Raw genomic sequence first — 23,997 nt, forward strand, 5'->3', positions numbered from 1 at the left:
TCACATCATAAAGATTAATATCAGCATAGAAAGGTGCTGCAAATAGCAAGTTGGGTAAACTAAGTTACTACATCCATAGGTGTAGATTTGGGGGGAGACAGACAAATATAATTTCCCCCCCAATTATTTCTGCCTGAAACGCATCATTATATTGTTTTTTTTCTCTCTCTTGTCTCTTGGTTGCCTTTAGTCACAAGCACAAAGCCTCCTTCACAAATGGAGCCTTTCCCCTAGTTGTTTGAAACTCATTTTGATGTCTTTAAGGCACTTTAACAACAAAATCTTGCTGCTGAATTGGGGGAAAACAGCGTTGCATTAGGCTACTGTTTTGCCCACACTATGCCGATGTGATTGGCTGCCCAAAGTTTGATCCAGAGCGTGTTGAAACAAAACAAACTACACCTTTCACTAGATCCCTGCTTTTCCCACTTTCCACCCCCTGGCTGTACTGCTACTCCACTATCTCTCTCTGTCTCTGTATCTTGATCTCTCTCCTCCTCTCTCTCTCTCTCTCTCTCTCTCCTCTCTAATGACAGTCCATGGGGCAGATAGGCAGATATATTTACACTGGTGGCAGGGGGGGAGGAAGGGAGTCATCAGCCAGCCAAGCCCCGTCCAGCCCTCCAGCTCTGGAGGGGCGGGGGTGGAGCCAGAGGAAAACCCTGGGTAGCTGGCCCCTCCCAGGAGCAGGGCATATCTCTCTCTGCTGTCCCCGGCCCTGCTCAGAGCTCTCAGCTTTAGATGGGACCAAAGCCTCGCCGGCCCGCCGACTCACACACTCCCACATCAGCCCCTGGGGGAGAGAGAGAGCGCAGAAGAGGAGGCAGGAAGAGAGAGAGGCAGACGGAGAGAGCGGGGAGCCTGCTGCTAGCGCGCACACTGGCTGAAAGAGACACAGAAGAAGACAATCAGTGTGCTATTTATTTTTTTGCTCACACCAGTTTTTGATGAGGCAGGCTCGATCTCGTCTCAGCCTGGGGTCCAGAGAGGCGGCCGGGGGGGTCGAAGTGCGAGTGTGTGCCGCTTGTCAAGTGTGTGTGATTTTATTTTGCCCCGTTTGAACACTGGAACCGTACTGTAAGCATTATGACTCTTCTGGGCTCTGAACACTCCATACTGATACGAAGCAAGTTTAGATCAGGTAAGTCATACAGACTTGTAATATGTATTCACTTGTCTATATGTACTGTCATGTTTATCATTGCATGTAAGGGCATTCTCATGCACACTCTCTACAGCCATGCACTTTGAGTATACAGAGTTATGTTGAATCCAAAGACGCATTCCTTGGTAACAGTTTGTCTGTCAACACTTGGCATTTATAGAGCGCTTCTTCTTCCCTTTCCCCTGAGATCATCCCGTGTGCATTATGTCATTCATGTGTCCCGGGCGATGATTTGTGTTTGACACCTGCAATACGCTCCTCAGCAACACCAGTGCGGTGACAGGTGTGCGTAATTTACCGCGGGCATGCGATGGTACGAGGAATACCGGAGGGAGGCCTCAACGTAAGACGAAAATCCTCCGTGTGCCAAGCCCGATGACGCGCCCTGTCACGGGCGTGATGGATTGACGACTGGGCGTGTTCCTTGATGTTCCTCTGCCCGCTCGTTAAAAAGAAAGCAGAACATGTGAGGGCGATGTCTCGGGCAGGTTGGTGCACTTGTTTTGCACCGGCCGTTGACCCGCCGCCGCCGAGAGACCTCCTCGCTCTGTGGCTCTGTACGAGCTGATAACGAGATATTAGGCGGTGGATGGGGGTCAGGGGTTATCATAACACGGCTGAGATCAAAGCTGAGGGTGTGTGTGTGTGTGTGTGTGTGTGTATGTATGTGTGTGTATGTGTACCTGTGCATATCAAAAGAGGGGAGGAACGGTATGGACTACAGCACTGATTTAAACTCCCCTTAACACACAGCAGCTGTTGGGGCTTTGTGTGTCCATCTATCTCTCTCTCTCTCTCTCTCACTCTCTCTTTCACACACACACACACCAACCACACCACACACACTCCATCTTTAATTCCATCACTCTATATCTCTGTACATTCACTTCTTATTCTGAAGTTTGCTGGGCATTTTCTAGGAGCCTGTGCATGTGCGTTGCTCTGTACTACAGTAGGCTGAACATCCAGTGTGTGTGTAGTCTGACCAACACTGCCACCTCCCTGAGGAAAATGTAACTGATGGCGGCGATCAGAGCTCACATCCCACTCTCCTTGCTTTAAAGCTTGATATACACGATGAACTCCAAAAGCAGTGTTTTCAGCCTTTCACAGTGGTGCAAATAGAAGAAACAGTATGTGAAATGGATCGACCAGGCCTCAACCCTTCCTCGCAATCTCCCTGCGAAGCTGTAATTGCTTTCCAGAAATGGGAGGGTAAATGATGCTTTTCCTTTGCGTTGTTTAGAGCAGACCGGCAGGGTGGGAAATGACCCCCGGTGCTCTGGGGAGGCAAAGGGGAGAGAGAGAGAGAGAGAGAGAGAGGGAGAGAGAGAGAGAGAGAGAGAGGGGAGTGACGGCTGTAGTTCAAAAGCAGTGGGAGGCTTCGGCAACGTTTGGCGGGGCGGCTCAGGTTCTGCTGCGTTCAGTGTTGCTTTGACCCATGTGCTTCAGCCGGTTAATGTGGCACAGATGTGGAGATATACCGCCTTTAATGCCGAAAAGGTCACCTCTCTCCGAGTCTGCTTGATGTTACAGTCAAGCGGGATTAATGCCGGGGCGATGCAAGTTATAGCCCGACATGATTGGTTGAGTGTATTTATGGGTGCATGAGTGAAATATAGTGCGTAAGCGAAGTAAAACTGCCTCTAAATCTCCCTCTGATAACCGCTGATGACAGAGGGAGTCTTAGCCGATCTGCTTGCGCGAGATTTACGGTTTTCTTTAAGCTACGGCGGCCCGAGTTGCGTTCGGCGGGCCTGTGAACATGCGAAGCCCACAACTGTTGCTCCTCGCACATTATCAAAGCTATGGGAACTACTGCTGCACGGTTTTAGCTACAAGGGAAGATAGAGATCTCACTTAAGTGCTCCCAGCGGACCACATGGTGTGTGTGTGTGTGTGTGTGGGTGCATGCGCGCGTGTGTGTGTGTGTTACTGACTGGTTCTCATGCCGATTTGATTAACAGCTCAAAGGGCTGTGGCCTGTTGCTCTGAAAGCGGACTGCCATTACGTAATTGCATGACAGAGGCGTCAAATACGAGTTAAATCAATACAACGAGGTGTCAACCACATGTTAAATACTAAATCAGTACCACACACTGGCACTCTCTTCGCAAAAAGACCTGTTTTGTGTCAGTTACCGCACCCAATCTAGGATTTATTGAAAGATGTTTCATGTCATATACTACTAGTCTTTGTATGCAATGCTCTAATAATCAATTTGAGAATGAAAATTGATCTCAAGCCCATATTTTTTATTTGGTGGCAGGTCTACCTTGGTGTGTTTGTCTTGGATTAGACCTTTAAAGAGAAAATACACCACAACACACATCTCACATATCTTGTTCCAGTGATCTTGGCTGGTTTAATCAGTATTTCTGGCCAAGATGCCATATCATCAAGAGAAAAAACCTTGATGTGCTTCATTGACAATGACTGGGGCACTGGCTTTAGAGGAATATAATGCTTTTTGGAGCTTTTACACTCAAATGAGCTTTTCTCATTGTAGTTCTGCAACCCAAAATGAGCCCACATCACCAGAAAATCACCCTGGAATCACACTGTCGACCATCATTCATTGTCAGTGGAGCAGCTCCAGAGAACTGTATCTTAATGGCAACACAGGTGGAGTGTTGGCTCTGCTGTGTCTGTGTCTGCGTCTGGCTCTGGTTCATGTTCACAAATCCAGCCTGAACTGTCCAAGACCATTGGAATAAAATATGTGAGTTCTGTTTTAAGGTGGATTTTCACTTTATGCAAGGGTATTAGACTAAAATAAACCTCATACGTCATTGAGGAATACCTGTTTATTAGAAGTTATACACTCACGCTCATTCATCTGTCCTGACTGCATTCCTGCTCGTGTTGAAGGAAAGTTCAGGAGGATTGATGTAATAAATGCAACCAGTCCCTTTAGCTCAGTAGTTAGAGTTTCAGTGTAAAAGTTGGTGAGGTGTTATTATTAGCCTGTTACTCTGTTACTGGGTGACTGTGAGTGTGACTAGGACAATAAATCAGATTACCACCAGCCTGTGTAAGAATCGCCACCGCCACGGTGCCAACTGGGCCACACATTATTTGTACGGCATATTTCCGCTATAAATTTGAGATTTTGCAAATGCGGCGGTTCATATGCAATTCATACGCTCTTTGTTGTGCAGAAAGCCAAAGTCGGAGACGAATCTCTCCGATTTCAAAGCGAACGGCGAGAGAACCGGAGTATCATATGCTTCAATGATCTGTGATTACACCGTTTGGCTCGGGTCCTCTCTCTATAACGTGTATACTTTGCAATCAAGAGCGACAACCCTCCGGTTTTTAGCAAGGCTTTTTAGAAGAAAGCCCGGATTATATGGCAGCTGCTGCGCTTTTGCCGACAGAATAATTGATAACCCTTTCAATAAGCATAATGCAGCGCAGCAATGATCCTTTCCTTGAGTTCATATCAGAGAGGCTGTGCAAGAATCAGCTAACACAATTACATTTCATTTGTCACCTCGGAGAGAGACAGATTAGGAGAAAGAGCGTGCATGTAAGCGTGCCTGTATGCACGGATGGGTGATCATTATTGGGGGGGTGGGGAGGTGAGGCGATGTATTTTTATAAAAAATACTTTTCCTTTGACCGAGGCCGTATCAGTGACATGTTTTGGTCAGCTTTCAGTCACCGGCTAATGCCTGCGTTGGCTCTGTGTGATGTTGCGAGCAGCAGGTCACGGCCCCTGCACTGTAAACTAAAGCAGATGTCAGATGAAGGGAAGGGCCCGGTGTTACATAATGGAGGTGCTCTCCCAAGAGAGACCTTTCCGCGCTCTAATGTGGCACCCGAGTCCACTGACATTTGGTCAAACTGTTAAAGAGCTCAGAAGTTGTTACATCAACAAGCTTAACAAGCTTAGACTCGCGGACTCGGGTTTTATGGCGCGCCTGCAAAAAGTGCAGCTCGAATACGAACCACCTGAGAGAGATAATTAACAATATGAAGACAAGCACAGCGAGGAACACTTCATACTTGTGTGTCAGATCCAGGATTTCACTGAGAGACCTTCAGATAACAGTGGGGAGGCAAACACACACACATAGACACGCATGCACACACACATCGAGACAGAAATAAAGAGAGCAAAGAGCCACAGACACAAGGAGACGAACAGACATGGGGGAGGCTCTATGTTTATGACCCCACACTCCCACCTAGACCACTTGCACACACACACACACACACACACACACACACAGCACACAGAAACGTGCACACCACGGCGTGCACACACACGGCGGACCACACACTGCTGAGCAGATCTGTTTAAAAGCCAGGAGCTGTGTTTATCATTCCCTACATCCTGCTCACAGAAATATTTGTGAGCAAGCAGCTTTGGGTTTTTTTCTGTTTTCTGCATGTATATGTATATATGTATGTGCGTGTGCGTGTGTGTGTGTCTGAGCTGCATGCTGTCTGTTGAATGAGTTCTAGAGATTGGCATGGGACGCTTGTTTCATTGCAACATGGACATGAAGTGAAATTACACTTGGTGGCCACATCTGCTCTCCCACTAAATCCAGCAAGTAGTCAGAGTCAAAACTATGAAACACAATCAGCAGCATGTGTTACTTATCTAAAGTGGGTTGAATTCTCAGTCTCTCCCTGCCTCTTCTCTTTCCCTTACCTGCCTTTCCCATCCTCCCCTCTTTCTCATTCTCTTCTTTCTCTTTCTTTTCATCCTCATCCCTCCCTCTCTCTCTCTCTGTCTTACCCTCCTCCTACCCCAACTTTAGTGCTACAGTTAAGACTTCAGCAGAGGAGGACACGAGAGCAACTGGCAGACCAGGGCATCATGCCTCGTGAGTAACACCTTCCGACCGTGCACATACATGCCGAACGTACATGCGCACACACACTTCCACTCACATCAACACATAGGCATGCACAAGTGCTTTTAGACTGCAGCGGGACAGAAAAGACAGAGATAGAAAAAGTGAGAGAGAGAGAGACACAATGAACAGAGGCAACAGCAAACATGTCGTCCCTCCACGAATGATGCGGTCACCCTGTCAGCTGATCAGTAACAAGATATGTAAATGTGAAAAAGATCAAAAATTCAAATCTGTTATAATATATTTTATAGAGACATTTACATTGTCTACATTGGCATTTGTGCTGCCCCATATTGGTTGATTGTACAAATGATGGAGTCACCCCATGGGCCAATCAGTAAATGAATGAAAAAGCCTTAGGGGGGAAAATTGTTTCTCACAATTGTAAAAATCCAACATGAGGTACACTGATGATCCTGGAGGCAAATTTGTAGAGCAAGATGGATAGATTTGAAGATCAGAACTTGCGGTGTGGTAGATATGACTATTAAAATTGCTGTACTTTTGAAAATGCTGCAACGCAGTAGTGAGATGCGTCATTTCCCAAAGGTTTGTCGAAATGGAATCATTGATACTAAGATATTGCACAACACGTGGATGAATGAACAAACGAACGAACAGGCAGAGGCCGATCCTGTTGCCAACCGCCTGAAAAAGAACAAAAGAGGAGAGAGAGAGAGAGAGAGAGAAAGACAGAGAAACAGAAGGATAGTTTAGGTCAGGTATGAGCGACTATGTGCCGTGGAGGGCCGAGAGTCTGCAGGTTTTCATTCCAACCAAAGACTACCCCAGGTGATTTATCTGATTAACACATCTGCCTCCCTGATCCTCAACCAGGGAGGATCTAATCAGTGAAATCAGCTGCTGTAGTCTTTAGTTAGAGTGGAAACCTGCATACACTCTGCCCTCCATTGCACATTGTTGCCTGTCCCTGATCTAGCTAGTGTGTACAATTGTGCCATCTGACTTTGGCCTCCGAAACATGACACACCACGAGGCACTTACCTCACCATAAAACAGTGTAACCAGAGTCCCTGCAATCACCGCTGCCCCCATCACACCATGTTAGAGCTGAGGCCGACCTATAAATTGTCTCTCTCTCTTTGAGGGACAGACCTACACCCTAGATTAAAGCATGGAAACAGACAAACGCAGCGAGAGCCAGGTAGAAGGAAAGGAAAACAGTTAAAAATGACAGACAGCTCTAAAGACAAGCAGATCCCAAACTCTAGACTCTAGACTCTAGAGACGGATGAATCCACTGGACGGACGGTACTGACAGATCCAACAGTGGATCTAGAGGAAGCAGGTGGATACATGCACATAGCAGGCAGGCAGGCAGGCAGGCAGAGAGACAGGCAGATATTGTAGCCAGCGAGCAGGCAGACAGGTCGGTGAGTGACCGCCGAGGAATGCTCTCGTGCTGCAAGGGCTCTTGGACTCACAGCGACTGCTCAGCCAGCGGGCCAGATTTACATAGACAGTACCTGTTTACAGCACAGCGCCTCCAGCACAGCGCATCAAAACAGAGGCACGCCCAAACACGACCATCTTGCAACATAGAGCCCGAGCTGCGATCTTGCACTAAGACAGAGGCTTTGTGCTTCTTAGACATCAAAATAGTGATGAGAACATTTAGACCCATCTGCACCGAGGGAGCTCTTAAACCCCAACTGCCACTAGGATTAATGGGCTCTCATGTTCTTTAGGCCAGAGCGTCCGCTGTCATGTTTGCGGCATGACTTACATTGGCTATGCCGCTTAAGTTTCAATGCCAGTACACGCCACAAACGTGATACATTGTCGAATATTTCTTTGGCGTTGTGCATCGTTGGCATGCGTCACACGGCACTTCTTCGGAAATCTGCATTTCAAATATTCACCCAAAGAAAACAAACACTCAGATTGTTTAGCGTCTGTTTTCCTGCAGCAGAAGACATTTACAGCCGCAGATAGCCACCTATAAACTAAGATCTTATCAATGTCTGTATTTTTGTAAAGCAACGACGTGTCATCTTGGCAAACGTGGGAGCAGTGGGAGAGGCCAGTGTGTAGCATTGGTCCCACGGCTGTAGGGTAGATGTTAGAGCTCTGGAGTGCCTGCAGGGATAGGAGGGGACCGGGGACCGGGGACTGCAGGCCAGGGATTTGTTGAATGATATCTCTGGCACCGTTTGCCATTTCACAGAGGCTCCAGCCTTCCAGATAAACGCTGGTAAGTGTGCGGGGGAACGGAATCCAGAGGCCCGGCAAGGCCCTATCAGTTTCTAGGAGTCTGTCAGAGATAAGGCAGCAAGGAGAACTGCAATTGGCCAGCGGGCTCCGAGCGCTTTTTAAAAAGATTCTTCGATTGGTCGTTTATGTCTGGATGGCGGACGGCGGCGCAGATGGAAGGGGGTTGTGAACAGATTTGTACACACTCTCGAGAACTAGGTAGCTTATCACCCACGTCTATCTCCAAACCAGCAGCTTCATCTCTCCCCTCTGGGTCTTTATGTCTGAGTCTTGGGGACAGCGGAGAGCTGTGAGTCCTCCCTCCGTCCTCCGTCCTCCGTCCTCCTGCTAGATGTGATACTTCAGATGCTGGCCCGCTCTGCCTGGCTGTGTTATTCCTGCTGGGGAGATGGACACGGCGCAGGGTCTGTGTATATATTACCCAGGGAACATCTGGTGTTTATTAGGCTATCCGAGAATCCGCCCCAGCCTCTCGGGGCTGGCTGGCGTGTGGCCTGCAGAGGAGCGCACTGTCTGACTGCTCGCCACAGGTCCGGCTACACACACACATACAATCTAATATTTCCTCATAACAGTAGTAGGGCTACAACTGCAGGTATACCTTTCCACATGTGCTTAACCACACTCTTTCTACAAGGCCCAATTTCCATTTCCATAGCAGCGGTGCCTTTCTGTAATCCTCTGGATGGAAACACAAAGGAAATTATTCTTGCCTAATGCACCATACGTCTTACCTCTTAGCGCAATGTTTACATTTGGCAGAAATAGTCAGCAGGTACATGTATCGCGCTAGGTTTAAAGTGCATCGTATGTTTTAATACCGCCGTAGAATGTTTAAACGTCTGTAAGCCGGCTTCAGACTTCACCGTATCACGTTACACTATGCCCGCGCTCTGGGACGTCTGCGGCGGAGTCTAGCGACGGCCTCGCTCGTCGTCGCGCCCGTCGCCCGTTTGGTTACACAGTTTAAACACACTTAAAGCCCTGTGTGTCCCCGTAACGTCAAATCAGGTCTTAAATCAGCCCGCGTGCCGAGTCCGTGTCAGGTGTGGCGAGAGGGTTTGAGACGGCGGGGGGCCCGACTCGGTGACGGGGCCGGGACAGCTGAATTATAAACAGATGGTGATGTCACCCTGCTGGCGCACGGCGGACGGGCTCGTCAACGTGACGAGCGCTAGCGAGGCCAGGTGAGGCGGGACGGGACGGGACGGCAGCTGATCCTTCCACACACACCAATGAGAGGAAGGACAGTCAATCCATGTTGGCATACAGAATCGTCTGTCCTTCCTGGCTTACTTTACCTCCTTGCTTCCTTCCATCCACCCTCCCTCCCTCACTCCCTTCCTGCCTTCCTTCCTTCCTTAATTCCTTAATTCATTGCTTTATTCCCTCCCTCCACCCTTACTTCCTTTGTTTGATTTCTACCTTCTTTTCTACCTTTTTCTACCTTCGTTCTTCCTCCCGTTCTCCCTACCTTCCTTTCTTCTTTCCTACATCCCATCCTAAAATTGTTCCTTCCTTTCTTTCTTCCTCCTCCCATTCTCCCTACCTTCCATCTTTCCTTCCTTACTTTCTTTTCTTCTTTCATTCCTACCTCGCACCCTAACTTTCTTCCTTCCTCGCTTTCTTTCCACCCATTCTCCCTTCCTTCCTTCATTCGTACCTTCATAATATTCTTCCATCCTTTCTTTCTGCCTCCCATCTTTCCATCAATTCCTTCCTTCCTTTTGTCCTTCCTCCCATCCCTTTCTTCCTTACTTAATTCCTTTATTCTATCCTTCCATTCTTACTTTCTCCACTCCTACCTCCCTCACTAACATTCCTCCCATTCTCCCTATCTTCCTCCCTTCTTTTCTCCCATTCTCCCCACCTTCCTCCCTGCCCTCCTTCCTTTCTTCCTTCCATACTCCCTAATTCTCCTCCTTACGTTTTATAAAGAAGGATAGATGTCTATATTTGAGTGAGACATTAAGCCAAATACTTGCTGTATTTGGAAATAAAAAAATAATTAATATCGGAGATGAATCTGGCTTAATTTTGGAGTTATTTTTTCATGTTTCTTATGAAGCATTACCTGTCACATCTCCAGTTTCAACCCATTTTTCACCAGACAATAATACTTTTACCTGAGGTGGCCAACGAAGTGCTTTATATAATTCATTTCATTCTGGCATTGTATCTCATTTCATCCTCCAGATTTGGCCTCCGAAATATGTGACTACAATGATATTTGACCAAATAAGTGCTGTTGCTATTTCTTTCACTGAGGTAATCGAACTAGATTTGGTCTCTTATCGTCACTGCTAGGTAATCAGTCTAGGGAGGTCAGGTCTGGCCCTGATTATTTATACTGGAATTAATAGAGAGAGATTGTGGAAGGTAGACAACTCTCACCCACTGCAGACCGTTCCCTTTAATTAGAGCTACTCCATTTATTTTTCCAGCACTGAAAGTGTCTGGCCGCACCGTGAGTAGAGCAACAGAGCGGATGAGATATTTGAACTGCTCCAAAGCAGAGGAGCAAGGCAAATACCAGCCTTATTGAAGTCTGAAGGAAGCATCGGCTGTGTGTCGTGCAGAATGGAAAACAACAGCAGAATGCAACGGGTCCATATTGGATAGCGCCACTGTGGGTTATAACACCATTTTGTAGATTTGGTTTGTTGAATTATAAACCCACAAAATATTACAGTTGTATTTACATGTATGTACCCGATAGGCAGATTAGAATAGATAAACTTTATTGATCTCCATGGGGAAACTGGGTCATTGCAAAACCAGAGAATAAGATACACAATAGGATATAGCAAAAAAAAAAAAAAAGGGTATAAATAAGAATAGAGCAGATGAGGGTTAAAACCACAATTACAACACTACAACCTATTAAGTAAAAATATTTTAAATGAAAAGTATTTTCAGGATTATTGTCATGTGCATTATAAAAGTTCAGTTTGTACATTTCAATGGAATGAAAAAATAGTGCAAATACACATAAAAAATAGTGCTGGGTGCAGTACACCTGCATTAAAAGTGCAATGGTGTGCAAAGTAATAGTAGTAAAACACATTGAGACAAAGAAAAATGAATGAAAACTACAAAACAAATATGAAAACCTATGTAGTATGAGCACTGATAGCTCTGCAGAAGGCCAATATATACAGTATGTCCAGATTTATATATGCGGTTTTTACCAAGCGTGTGTGTGTGTACAGTATGTTGCTGATGGTGTGGTCCTGCTGTGTGTTGTGTAGACCCAGCCTCAGACGGCTCCTCTCTGGAGGCCCAGACGAGGCTAAAGCGAGCCCGGCTCGCCGACGACCTGAATGAGAAGCTGGCTCTCAGGCCTGGCCCCCTGGAGCTGGTCCAAAAGAATATCATTCCCCTAGACTCTGCCGTCAGAATGGCCACCATGACAGGTATCCGTGCAGAGACGCCACGCAGTTTCCCTAACACACGTTTATCACCTGCACCTCAACGTGTGTGACTCTAAATTTGGATGTGTGTGGTTTGATACTCACTCGCATTTTGAGTGGAAAAGAAAACAGCACGTCCCCCTCCTGGTTGTGTGTGTATATTAACCAACTATTGTTCAAGTCATTTACTAAAGCAGTCTATTTGAGATTGTGATCTACTACTACTACTATTGTGATCATGCACTTTAATGAATGCACTGCAGCCCTCTCTGTAATGATCTCCCAGCACAGTCTAACAAAATTTCGTGAAATGCACACAAACTCTGACACGCAGACTACGTGTTGTGGACACAAATTATGTGAAGATTACATTCCTCCGCCATGAAAGGATTATGTGGCAATAGCACAGATTGGGTGATATGGCAGTAGCATGAGCTGGACTCGCCACTTTTTACCTGTACATCATGTGAAAAGGTTAGCTAACAGTTACGTTTAGGCAAGTAAAACAAGTTTGGTTAAGGTTACGGTTAGGTTTAGGCAACTGAAACTTTGGTCATGGTTAAAGAGGAACTAAACCCCAAACCCAAATGTGTGTAAAGCCTATCTAAATCTAATGGTAAAAAGCATGCTACTGAAAAGGCCATCTGTTATTGGCTGATCTTTGGTGCCAGGTGATGTCACCACCTGTTGTACTCTATAGAAGGTGACATCACCTGGCACCAAAGATCAGCCAATTGCAGATGGCAATTTCAGTAGCATACTTTTTACCATTAGATGTCAGACTTTACACACATTTGGGTTTGGAGTTTACTTACTCTTTAAATAAGAAAACCTTTCGCTGAACATTAAAACGTCACTCACAGTAGAAAAAATGTGAATTGAACCTGGAAAACGTTATATTCCACTGCGCTATATCTATGTGAAACTAATCCCTGTTTCTAGTTGCATCGCTTCGTGCTGGGGAAACGTATTTCTCTCACTTTTCGCGCACCGAACTTTGCATTGTAAGACACCGTGCTCATGTCCCAAAATTTCTTGAGACCACGCTGGATCTCCAAAAACTGTTATTGTGGCGTTGAAAAGGCAAATCGCCTTTGAAAAGAGGTGCTTTCACAACAGCGGTACTTTAAATGTATATTACGGACTCAAGTGTTTGGGGAACCCTCTTGAGCTATCCACCCACAGCCAGTGTTTGATTTAAGGATATCCAAAGCTTAGACGTTCCATTGATTTAGGGACGTCCAAAGCGTCAGGGCTTAGCCGCCCCGCCGCGCCGTTCTGACCTCACGATGTTTGTCTTTTAAACCCCTGACATGTTAGTCATTCTCGCTATATCATTCTTGGCGGAGCGGCCAGTGTTTTTGATACTCTCCTATGTTTTTGTACGTGCCGGTTTTATGTTTGCCCCCTTGAGCTTCCAGTAAACATGTTGCGTAAAGGCTGCAGTCAGCTGGTTTACACTACCTCTGTAGAAGGAGTGCACCATGGTTTATTGAGATGAACAGCAGCTGTATTTGGGTCCACCCTTTTCTTTAGAAGTGTGTGTGTGTGCGGGCACGTGTATCTGTGTGAATGCATGCATACTTGCGTGTGTATTTGTGCGAGCACTTGCTGTGTGTTTGCGTGCATCCTCGTGTGCGTGGGCGTACCTTGTGTGTGTGTGTGTGTGTGTGTGTGTGTGTATCTACCTCCCCCGTGTCTCTGCTTTAACTGGCAGACTTCTATGGCTCCAGTGAGCCACCTACAGAGCTTTGTGACAGGACCAGGCTGTTGCTCGGCTGTCACCCGAGGATCCCCCTCCTGCAGCATTAACCCCTCACCTTAAAGCTCCACAACCCGGTACAGAACACTGCGCGACGATTGGTTCAACCTCTGTCCGGTAATTTTGGAAACTATTTGACCCGCCGTAACCACTTGAAAAACGGAAGCATGTGGATTTCCTGTAATTCTGCCATCTCAATCTCCCGGTGACATCAAATTGACTTAAAGACTTGTTCATGGAAACAGCATGTTCTGTACTGTATGTAACAGATAGAAAATGCACCAAGCACACACTAACAGCTCCATAAGTGCACCGTCCAGTGTTGGTGTGTGTGTGTGTGTGTGTGTGTGTGTGTATCCTCTGTGTGACCGACTAAGAGAGTGGAGAGAAACAGCGACCAAGTCTTTAAACATGAACAGGTGGGAGGAAATAGCATCTAGGACAATGCTGTGTACTAAGCTATGTGTTAAGCTTTGTGTGTGTGTGTGTGTGTGTGTGTGTGTGTGTTTGTGCAAGTGTGTGTGTGTGTGTGTTGGGAGGTCAGAGAGTTACACAGAACGGGACTGGTGGCGTGATTGAAACCAGGGTCTGTTCCTGGCAGGTCACATGTTTGGATACTAAAAGAGAGACTTATACCTCTGCGCACACACAACACACACACACACACACACGCACACACACACACCAGCCTTTACCACCTCCCTCCCCTGGCTCTGTCCCTTCACTAACCCTGGCTCTCTCAGATAGCGTAGCCGCTCTTAGCTCCGCCAATCAAAGCCCTGTTCACTATCAGCCCAGCCAATCAGGGCTGCCCTCATTGTAAAGTGGCCGTGTCAGTCTCTCACCAGCGCAGCGTAACACCTCTGGCCTGAGTGCTGTACTAGGTGCAAGTGACAGGCAGGCAGTGTGTGAATACCAGTGTTCGCAGCTGAAAGGAGAGAACGTGCGTTGTATACAACTTGCGATGCACGTACAAATCCTTACAAAAACTCTCTCGTGTCAAACAACATTTAAAGCATGGTCTTCTTTGTCTCCCTCTCTTCTCCTTTCAGTAAACCATGGTAAGTTCCCAAAGCAAGAGGACTCGTATGCCTTCGAGGAGGACAGCAGCAGCGACAGCCTGTCCCCGGAGCAGCACCACAGCGACGAGTCGCAGGGCTCGGCCTGCCCTTCGTCCGAGGCCGTCGGCAGCACGCCCTCCTCTTCCTCCTCGCCCGCCCTCACCAGCCCAAGACAGGTACACAAAACCTCTGTTCTCCAAATCCCTTCTCTTCTTCTCCTCCTCTTCTGTTTTCCCTCTCTGTCTTTTACTCCTACTTTGTTGTACCTCAAGCAGTTGTTGCCAGTTCTCTCCCGCTGCATCGAGGCTGTGGTTGCCCTGCCCTCCAGTGGTGGCAAAGTGAACTACACCTTCCTCCTCGTGTCCTCTGCTTGCCAGTGACCGTTGAACTGAGTTTAATCGGGCAGGTGTCACATTCCCGCATGCCGCTCTGTCCTGCCGGCCAATTCGTCCTTAGCTTTCCCCACTGCTTACCTTTCACTGGTGATCTCATTCCAACGGTCACTTGATTGAAATTCATGCCAGAACAGTGTTGTTTATACCCTCAAGATTTTTTTTACCTCTGACATGTTCCCATTTAATCATCAACTCTGTGTCTAATATCAGATTGAAATGCCTTTGGAAAAGCTTTTTGGAATACTTTTGAGGATGAAACATCAATACGCCTGCATTTTATCAGAATTTTATGGTAATAATAATTCCATTTTGATTACAAGATGTCTTGCAGGCAGTCTCCACACCTCTTCAATTCAACTTTATAATCCCCAAGGGGAATTCTTTTTACTGCCAGGTGAATGAAGCAGATGCATTACATGACAACACAAGTCCACAGCATACATAAAATCAAAGGCAACAGCAGCAAAAAACAATGATACAAACAACAATAGTTGACATATATTTGATTGACAATAGTCATTCAAATAATCAAATGAAACAGTGAACTGCTGACATGAAATGCTTCCTTGTGTCTCTTTTCACAAATTGCTTTTGCGTTCTTGACGAAGTTGAATTTGTTGTCAGTAACTGTGCCCAGGTATTCATGACTTTGTTTTAGCACTGTGCCAGGACAAAAGTTTGGCACAAGCCATGTGTCAGAAGGAGGGGATAAAAAAATCTTGGATAAACCCGTTTGATTGAAACTCCACTTCTAAACGGACCAGTTTATCAAATGAGCATACTGAGCAGAAAAATATATTCTCAGTCAGTATATTCTGTGACAATCAATATTCTACAATCAATATTGATTGTGCAAACATAATTCCCCTGCAGCTCAAAGTGAACACATTTGAAATGACAGCATTTTAGAATGTGGGCATAAACATTTCACATTTTACTAGCTTTGGTCTGGAATTACAAAACGTTTCTTGAACATTTAATTTGCATGAATGATTCCTCATTCCTCCTCAGAGCCTCCATTCCCAAGAGGTTCTGAAGTTTTTCTGTAGTTGCTTTGGAGTTTGTACTTGTCCAGCCAGTCACAGTAATCCAGAACGACTCTGGACCATGGGACGTCTGCAGCTAGACCATGGGACTTCAGCATTTGATGACAAACAGCACACAAAGCAGTTTATTGAACCAAAGCGTTTGCAAGGTCTAGTTCTTTTTCAAAAGTCTCCATGGTCAGTTTGTAGATCTGTTACCTTCGGTTTAGTATTTTGTCTGGGAGTTGTTGACAATGTTACAGATGCCACATGGGGCACAAAGAATAGAGAGTGCATGTTAAGAGGCAGCGGTGAAATGGAAGTAGAAACCACTGTTGCAATGAGGAAATTCCTGGTAGTCAGACTGGATCAAAAAGCAGCTTCAGCATCAGAGTTTTCAAAGTCTTTTCTCTTTATCTGTGAACAGGGGGGTGCGAGCAGAGACCCACCTGATCAAAGCCAGGATGAAGGGCTGTCTGGTGCCAACAACAGCCAGGCTACTCCACCTATACCTGTTCCTGCTATTGTCAAGGTCAGCAAATCCTCAAAGGTTTTACTTTCACCTCTCTTTTACTTTTTTAACTTAGCTACTCTCTTTAAGACATTTTATTCTCTCTATAGACATTGAAAAATGTTGCAGATGCTTGGAATAGAACATTAGTTCAGTTTGGTCCCAGTCGGGTGGATTCCATGTTCTCACCGTCCCGTCCTCCTTACCCCGAACAGTCCAAGACGTCAGACAAGAACCGACACAAGAAGCCCAAAGATGTGAAGCCCAAGGTGAAGAAGCTCAAGTACCACCAGTACATTCCTCCCGACCAGAAGGCCGAGAAGTCCCCGCCGCCCATGGACTCGGCCTACGCCCGGCTCCTCCAGCAGCAGCAGCTCTTCCTGCAGCTCCAGATCCTCAGCCAGCAGAAACACGCCCACACGCACACGCACTCGCAGCAGCATGCGCACGCCCAGCAGACGCAGGCCCAGGTCCAGGCTCAGCAGCGGCAGCCCACGTTCAGCTACCAGCCGCTGCACCCGCCGGCCCAAACCCAGAAGTAAGTCAAACTGAACTGATGAGATTGTGGTGGTTTTCACGACTGGAGTTTATGTATATAAGCCAATGTGCCGCATGTGACTAGTATCTCACCCGCTTCATTTCTCCCCCTTCTAGAGGAGCCAGTGATCCGCTGTCGGCCTGTAGCTCCAGCGGTCCTGCCAGCACAGTCAACAGCAGCTCCTCCTCTCCGGTCAAGACCACATATCCTAATCAAACCAGCATCTCGCCAGTCAAACCTGGGCCTCTGCCAGCCAATCTGGATGATCTAAAAGTAGGTGTCACCCCATGGAATTCAGATAACAAAAAACCCACAGTGTAAATGCCACGACTGCCTGTCATGCATGACTTAGGTCAAAGTTATTTGATCTCAAGCTCTTTCTCTCTCTCTCTCTCTTTCTGTCTCTTTCTCTCTCTCTCTCTCTCTCCCGCTGTGCCAGGTGTCGGAGCTCAGGCAGCAGCTGCGCATCCGTGGCATGCCCGTCTCAGGCACCAAGACCGCCCTCATCGAGCGCCTGCGGCCCTTCAAGGACTCCAATGCCAGCTCCTCCCCGTCGGGCTCCAGCGACATCACCACCGTGACCTTCCCCGTCACCCCCACGGGCTCCCTGTCCTCCTACCAGTCCCCCTCCTCCTCCAGCGCCCTCTCCCAGGGGGGCTACTACCCGTACCCCAGCACCTCCTCCACCCCTCCCATCTCCCCGGCCTCGTCGGAGCTGTCGCTCAGCGGCTCGCTCCCCGACAGCTTCAGCGACGTGCCCATGTCCTCGCCGCCGCAATTCGCCCTGCAGCCGTCCCCGGCCCAGCTCAGCGCCGAGGAGGGAGGCCTTGGGGGGGGCAGCCTGGGCGGCGGGGGAGGCCCGCGGGGAGGGGAGGGCGGAGGGATGGAGGGCCTGGAGGCAGAGAAGGACAAGATGCTGGTGGAGAAGCAGAAGGTGATCGAGGAGCTGACGTGGAAGCTGCACCAGGAACAGAGGCAGGTGGGTGGATTATCTGATCTGATGTTATGTTTAAACATCAGTGTGTCATTCTACAGTAACCCTTTTTATAGGGTTATAACAAATAACCCTAAAACATCAAAACCAGGACAAAAAAATCAAAAGCAGAGTAAGCTGCACAGGGCAACTTCACACTTTGGTGGCCCCAAGTGGCAGTGGGAGATAACTGTTTGAATTTTGGAAAGTTTGAAGGACTTCATTACCCAAAAATCATGTAATGTGGCATCAGAAAACTGCTGTGAACTCCTTGGACCTACATTTTTTCTCCTTAGTGGCTGGTAGGGGTGGAGGTGGTGACGAGGTTCAGCCATCAGACCAATACCAGAATTTCATTTGGGCAAATCAATTAGGGGGGGATGGGACACTCTTCTCTGATGCAGCCCCAATTTGTGATATAACCTGATAGCACAGGTGTATTTTACATAATAACCTTTCCTAGTGCAGCTTTAGTGTTACAGTGTTATTTCATACAGTATATAATGTACGACATTTACATAAATACCTTTGTGACCATGCTTGTTAGGTTGAAGAGCTTAAGATGCAGCTCCACAAGAGGAAGCGTTGCTACGGAGCGACGCAGGATAACATCCCTCCTCCATCTCAGCCCCACCACCCCTCCATGCACCACCAGCAGAATCCAGCCATGATGGGCCAGCACTTCTTCGGGGTGACTATCAAGCAGGAGCCCATGTCCCTCTCCTCCAGCTGCCCTCTCTCCTCTCCCAAGCAGCTGAAGACTCCTCCCGGGAGCTGCATGGAGGACATGGGACACTGCGGTGCTCCCCTCCCCGGTATGGGGGGTCCCGGTGGGCCACGGTGTATGGACACGGCCCCTTCCTCCGGCAGCCCCTCCACCATGTCTGCCTTCCTCAGTCCGCAGTGCTCGCCACAAGACTCTCCCATCGGAAAGCCCTCTAGTAGCCCCCAGCCCTCGTCTCCTAATAACCCCTACCTGCTATCACCTCCGCTGGGAAGGGACGGCTGCAGTCACCCCCTGCCCCAGGGCAACACCAGGGCACGCAACATGCAGGTATGATGCATTTACTGCTATGTGAAAATAGTTAACTAACAGATGTACCCTGTCCAACTAAAATAAAATAATCAGATGTAGTGGTAAATGAATAGGTGGGTAAACCTCCAGTTGGTGTTCATCATCATGCAAACAAACTGTCTTATGTCTTTCTGCTGTATTATGTTTTCTAACCAGCATGGTAACACTGTACCAAAACATTTTACCTCCCTAACTACAGATCCAGCAGAAGACTGGAGGCCAGACAGTGAACTGCTCTTATCCTTCTGACCAAAGAGGCCTTCAGGGAGTCTTTCCCAACTCAGCTGATTGTGGCCTCAACCACAGGGGCACAACTAAAGCCAATAACCCTAATATGCAACCAAAGGTAAGAATAAGTCAAGAATAATAGTACTGACAGGTGCAATGCAGTGGTGTCATGTACGTATCTGAATCACCTCACATTCACTTAACCATTTTTCTCTTTTCCATTAATGTGTTGCCTTTCTCTGACCTTATACAATCATCTTCCATTATGAGGTTCATTGTCACTCTCATCATATCTCCCACCCTTTGAAACAGAGTTCACCCTGTTTCATCACATATTCTTTCATATGTCAGTGACTTTTTTTTTTGCCAAGAACTCTACAGTTCACAACGCCAACCCATTTTTTAAAATTCACTTTTTAACGTTAGGAAGCAGCTTATCTCATCATCAGGGCCTAATTCACAGTTCATTCTGTACAGTACTCTCACATTTAGTAAGCTCCCCTTCTCTAATTGGTAGGCTAATGTTACTTTTCGCCTATTTTTCATGTAGATGTCTATATTGCCCTCTCCTCGGCAAGTTGGCCAAAAGTGCCAGGTCTCTACCCCTGCCTTCAGTAGCTCAGAATCAGCTGCATCTGACTTAAGACAGCCCCCATGCTATGAGGATGCAGTCAAGCAGGTAAACTCAAGTCCATGCTAAAACTCATTAGATAGTGGCTGGCCAAAGTATTTTTTTTAACCCATTGGCGTTGCTCTAACTGCACTTTTCCCTCTATCTCCCTTCTATCTCTGAGTCCATCATCTATATTGCACCCCTTTTTTCATCCATCGCTTTGTCCACTGCACTTACTTTCCACCCTTGACCAAGTTTGAAGCAGATTGGTGTTTTAGTTGTATAAACATTCCTTGGAGGCAGAAATAGCTGTATTGGTTGAGTTAAACCTTAATGGGCGGAGCCAAAGAACCACACTTATTCAGAGTGCAAGTTAACTGGCAAAGAACTGGTCAAAATGTAAATAAAAAGTATGAATGGCATTCACTTATTTTTTCATCCATTCATGACCATGGCATTCATGGTCTTGGAAGGTTAGTAGGCTAGCTAACTAGCTACCTAATTGGCATACTGATAGCTAGTATGGTAGTTAGCTAGGCTAGTATGGGTAGTTAGAACTTGGAAGATAAACTAGGCTAACTAGCTAACCTACATAATTTAGTATGGCTAGATTGCATTTATTTTTTCAGTTAGTAGCAAGGGCGCTAGGCTTCATAATAACTACCTCCCCACTCCTCACCTCTGTGTAAATAAGAATTTGCTCTGAAGTGACCTGCCTGGTAAAATAAAGGTTAAACTTCTTTCTTCTGGCTCCAGCCAGAAAAACTTCTTTGGTTCCGACCTCCGGTTTAACTCAACCAATAAGATTATTTCTGCCTCCAGAGCAGCTCAGTCTTTGACAAATGTTTGTTTAACTAAAACTCCATTCTGCAAGTTTGAATGAATTGCTTGATAGCTTGCATCTTTGTGTTACGTGAAATCCATTTCAAATAGAATTAGCTTGAAATTTCAGCCATTAAATAACTAGGTTTAAAGATTAAGCCACTTTTCCATTTATTAAAAGTATTAACCACTGTTTTATTACCATTACAGCAACTGACCAGAAGTCAGCAGATGGACGAACTTTTGGATGTGCTCATAGAGAGTGGAGGTAAGGGAACAGATTGAGGGTCAGCTCTAAAATTCCACATCTAATGTAATTTCTCAAATAATGCTAGCATTCTTGACTAAAGGTGTAGCTGGCATTGCACATACATAGGCAAGTTGGTATTAAATGAAACCATCTTACCTGTGCGTCGGTATTAAATCCTCCCTCCCTCTCCCCTTTCTCTTCAAGAGATGCCAGCTAACGCCAGGGAAGAGAGAGAGAGGTCCTCTGTAACCAAAGTTGTGCCTCACATTACTGTGTCCCCAGGGAGCGCCGGCCTCGTCGTCCCGAGGTTCCACCGCCACTATGAGCACCTGTCCCCTCCCCAGCTCCCTTACGACCACTCGGCCAATCACATCGCCGACAGCCACCTGGAGACTCTGCTGGGCAGTCCCATCGGCCGCGGAGGGGAGGCGGCCCTTCTTAAAATGGCCGCCGAGGAGGGAGGCCAGGAAGACGAAGGGAACGGAGACAGGGAAGGGTACGGCAGCCCCCATAACCACCACCACCACCACCACCACCACAAACTCCTGGCCAACAGAGACCTGATGGACGCTCCGACCCCTCTGTCGCCCATCAGCACCAAGGTGTCCCCCGTCCCCGAGGTGCAGGGGATGGTCGGCATGACCTTCAGCGAGACGCCGTGGGAGACGATGGAGTGGCTGGACCTGACGCCGCCCAGCTCGGCCACGGCCTTCAGCGTCGCTCCGCCCAACGGGCCCAGTATCTTCAACACAGAGTTCCTGGATGTCACAGACATTAACTTGAACTCTGCCATGGACCTTCACCTGGAGCACTGGTGAAAGCAGCAACACTATCCGAGTGTTGACCAATGCCATCAGATAGCCATCAAACACAAGACACCAGCTAGCAGGTAGCTACTAGCTACAGACCGCTGAGATACCGACCATACCAAAGAAATATTGAGTGCTACCCATAACAGATTCAGTGTGCCAGCGTTTGTTCCCTGTTGCACTGCAGCGGGATGATATGTCATTAAGCGTAGACCATTAGCCTAGATCCAAAGATCAACGGCTAAGTCAGAAATTGAACTACAGAATTATATTTTGCCATAGACTGTTGTTTATTTTTTCCACTTGCCTGAAATACAGTTTTCATGTTGTTGTCATACCCAAAATCCAAAGACCAGGTGCTTTTTGACATGATCTTTGTCCTTTTGGACAACGATGCGCACAACTACCAGATCAGTATGACAGTGGACACATGAAGGATTTTTCTAGAAGTCACCGCAATGGAAAGACATGACTACAGTGCTTTATACCAGAACTTCATGCAACATCAGTGTTACGCCATCTAGACTTGAACACATTTTGACAATCATTGTATACTTTCTGAGTCTATGTTTGTATTACTGGAAACAAGAAAGAAATGACAAAGCGAATTGGATTGCTTAGTATGGCCAATTTTGTAAATATCATAACTATCTGTACTGACAGAGACAAGTTGACGTCTGCATATTTTGTCAGCGGTGTGGGAGAAGACACAAACCACAAAACAAGTGTATTATGTATTCAGTTCATCATTTGATGTAAATATGAAAAAAATCTCACTTTGCACCTCTAGTTTAGTACACATTTGTCACAGTTTGCTTGAGCATAGATTATGTGTGCAGAAACGGTTGTCATTCCTTTCAAGGACCTTTTTTTATACAAGTTTCTTTTCACTATTTGGCATATTTATTCACAGAATGACATTAGGGAGAGGAAAAGATAATGTCTATGAAAAACCTTTGGTCTTATCACAGTTTTAATCAGCAAAAAAACTGTGCCGAATTTACAACTATTTCCCCTCACCATCCATTACCAATGTATTATTCCCATCAAAAGACATGGACAAATATTCATATAAAAAAGAAAGCCCCAAAATAAATCAGTTGACAATTTTCCTTTATATACTACATTCTTTAACACTATAAAGTGATTTCACTTAACGGAAAGTCAGAGGAATGTTAATGAAAAATAGATACAATTTCATCTCTATTACTTTTTCTTACTACATACTTAATTCTTGATTCGTCCTTACAAATTTCACCCTTTGTATTTCCAAGACCATCACAGTTATTTATTTTTTTCTTTTATATTTATACATTATCATGTATTTATACTGACATTCCTTTATGATAGATTGGGATTCTTGATTTACCGGAAAACTCCAGTGCTACCATTCTGACCATGCACATTTCTTAGTACAAATTTCTCTTAAAAATGTGATGCAAAGTGAACCGACCACTTCAGAGAGAGAACGCATTTTCTTAAATCACTTTTCCTCAGAGAAAAATATGAAGCGGAAATGTCCATTATTAGCACTTGTGAATAGGAAAATGTAATATATTCAGATCTTTACTGTGAATACTGCACATAACACAGCACAAACTTGCACCCGAGCCTATAAGTAGTTGTCATAATGTGAGATTTTTTTTTTTTAATACTCTGATTCAATTTCCGAAAACCTCTAAAGGTTTCAGCCAGAAGTCGATGATTTTCTGTTTTCACCACAAACAACATGAAAGAAATGAAGTACCACGGCCGAGACGTTTCATGATGAAATGGGAGAACCTTATAAAACGATTATGTGCCTTTAAATCTGTAAACCATGCATCGGGTCTCACTTAGTATTCTGTTTTGACCAAATATTCCTTTTTCCTGTTACTTATGAAGTAAACTGTTGCACTTGTTAAATGGGTTCTATGGTTACATGTACGAATGCCCATCCTTAATTATATGCCAAATTTCCTTTACCTTCTGTCTAACCCTTGTTTTGTTAGATTGAGAATATCTACTGGCCTTTTTTTTTTTTTTTTTTTTTTTTTTTTTTATACCTGGCGGAGGTTGATTTTGCCGTCATTTTCCCTAATCAAGAGAAAAAAAATCACATCTGACAGAAGCTTCCATGTTGCTTGGCCACTGACTTGCTTTACTATTGTAAAAAAAAAAATACAGTATTTGCCTGCACCCCTGTATACTACAGAAAGAAGAGCAATAAACTTATCACAGCAAAATCATTTCTGCAATGACCTTTAA

The 23,997-nt window shown here is 46.1% G+C and overlaps 1 protein-coding gene across 1 annotated transcript; it reads left to right on the forward strand.

Moving 5' to 3' along the window:
- The first annotated feature begins 1,028 nt into the window (after positions 1 to 1,028).
- myocd (myocardin) lies at positions 1,029 to 23,978 on the forward strand. Its single transcript, XM_078290772.1, has 13 exons — positions 1,029 to 1,141; positions 5,942 to 6,007; positions 11,527 to 11,691; positions 14,503 to 14,687; positions 16,359 to 16,463; positions 16,658 to 16,980; positions 17,097 to 17,253; positions 17,420 to 17,959; positions 18,501 to 19,007; positions 19,228 to 19,374; positions 19,807 to 19,935; positions 20,902 to 20,959; positions 21,146 to 23,978. The coding sequence occupies exons 1-13, from the start codon at positions 1,087 to 1,089 to the stop codon at positions 21,757 to 21,759; spliced, it is 3,051 nt and encodes a 1,016-aa protein (XP_078146898.1). The 5' UTR covers positions 1,029 to 1,086; the 3' UTR covers positions 21,760 to 23,978.
- The last annotated feature ends 19 nt before the right edge of the window (positions 23,979 to 23,997 follow it).

This window comes from Centroberyx gerrardi, chromosome 20 (assembly GCF_048128805.1).
Source record: "Centroberyx gerrardi isolate f3 chromosome 20, fCenGer3.hap1.cur.20231027, whole genome shotgun sequence".
NCBI classification, from domain to species: domain Eukaryota; kingdom Metazoa; phylum Chordata; class Actinopteri; order Beryciformes; family Berycidae; genus Centroberyx; species Centroberyx gerrardi.

What these genes read in the sequence shown, in the direction of transcription:
- myocd (XM_078290772.1), top strand. Translation starts at nt 1,087, where the DNA reads ATGACTCTTCTGGGCTCTGAACACTCCATACTGATACGAAGCAAGTTT. An exon ending in CAGAATGGCCACCATGACAG is followed by an intron (nt 11,692 to 14,502) that starts GTATCCGTGCAG and finishes TTCTCCTTTCAG; the next exon opens with TAAACCATGGTAAGTTCCCA. An exon ending in ACCCTAATATGCAACCAAAG is followed by an intron (nt 19,375 to 19,806) that starts GTAAGAATAAGT and finishes TTTTTCATGTAG; the next exon opens with ATGTCTATATTGCCCTCTCC.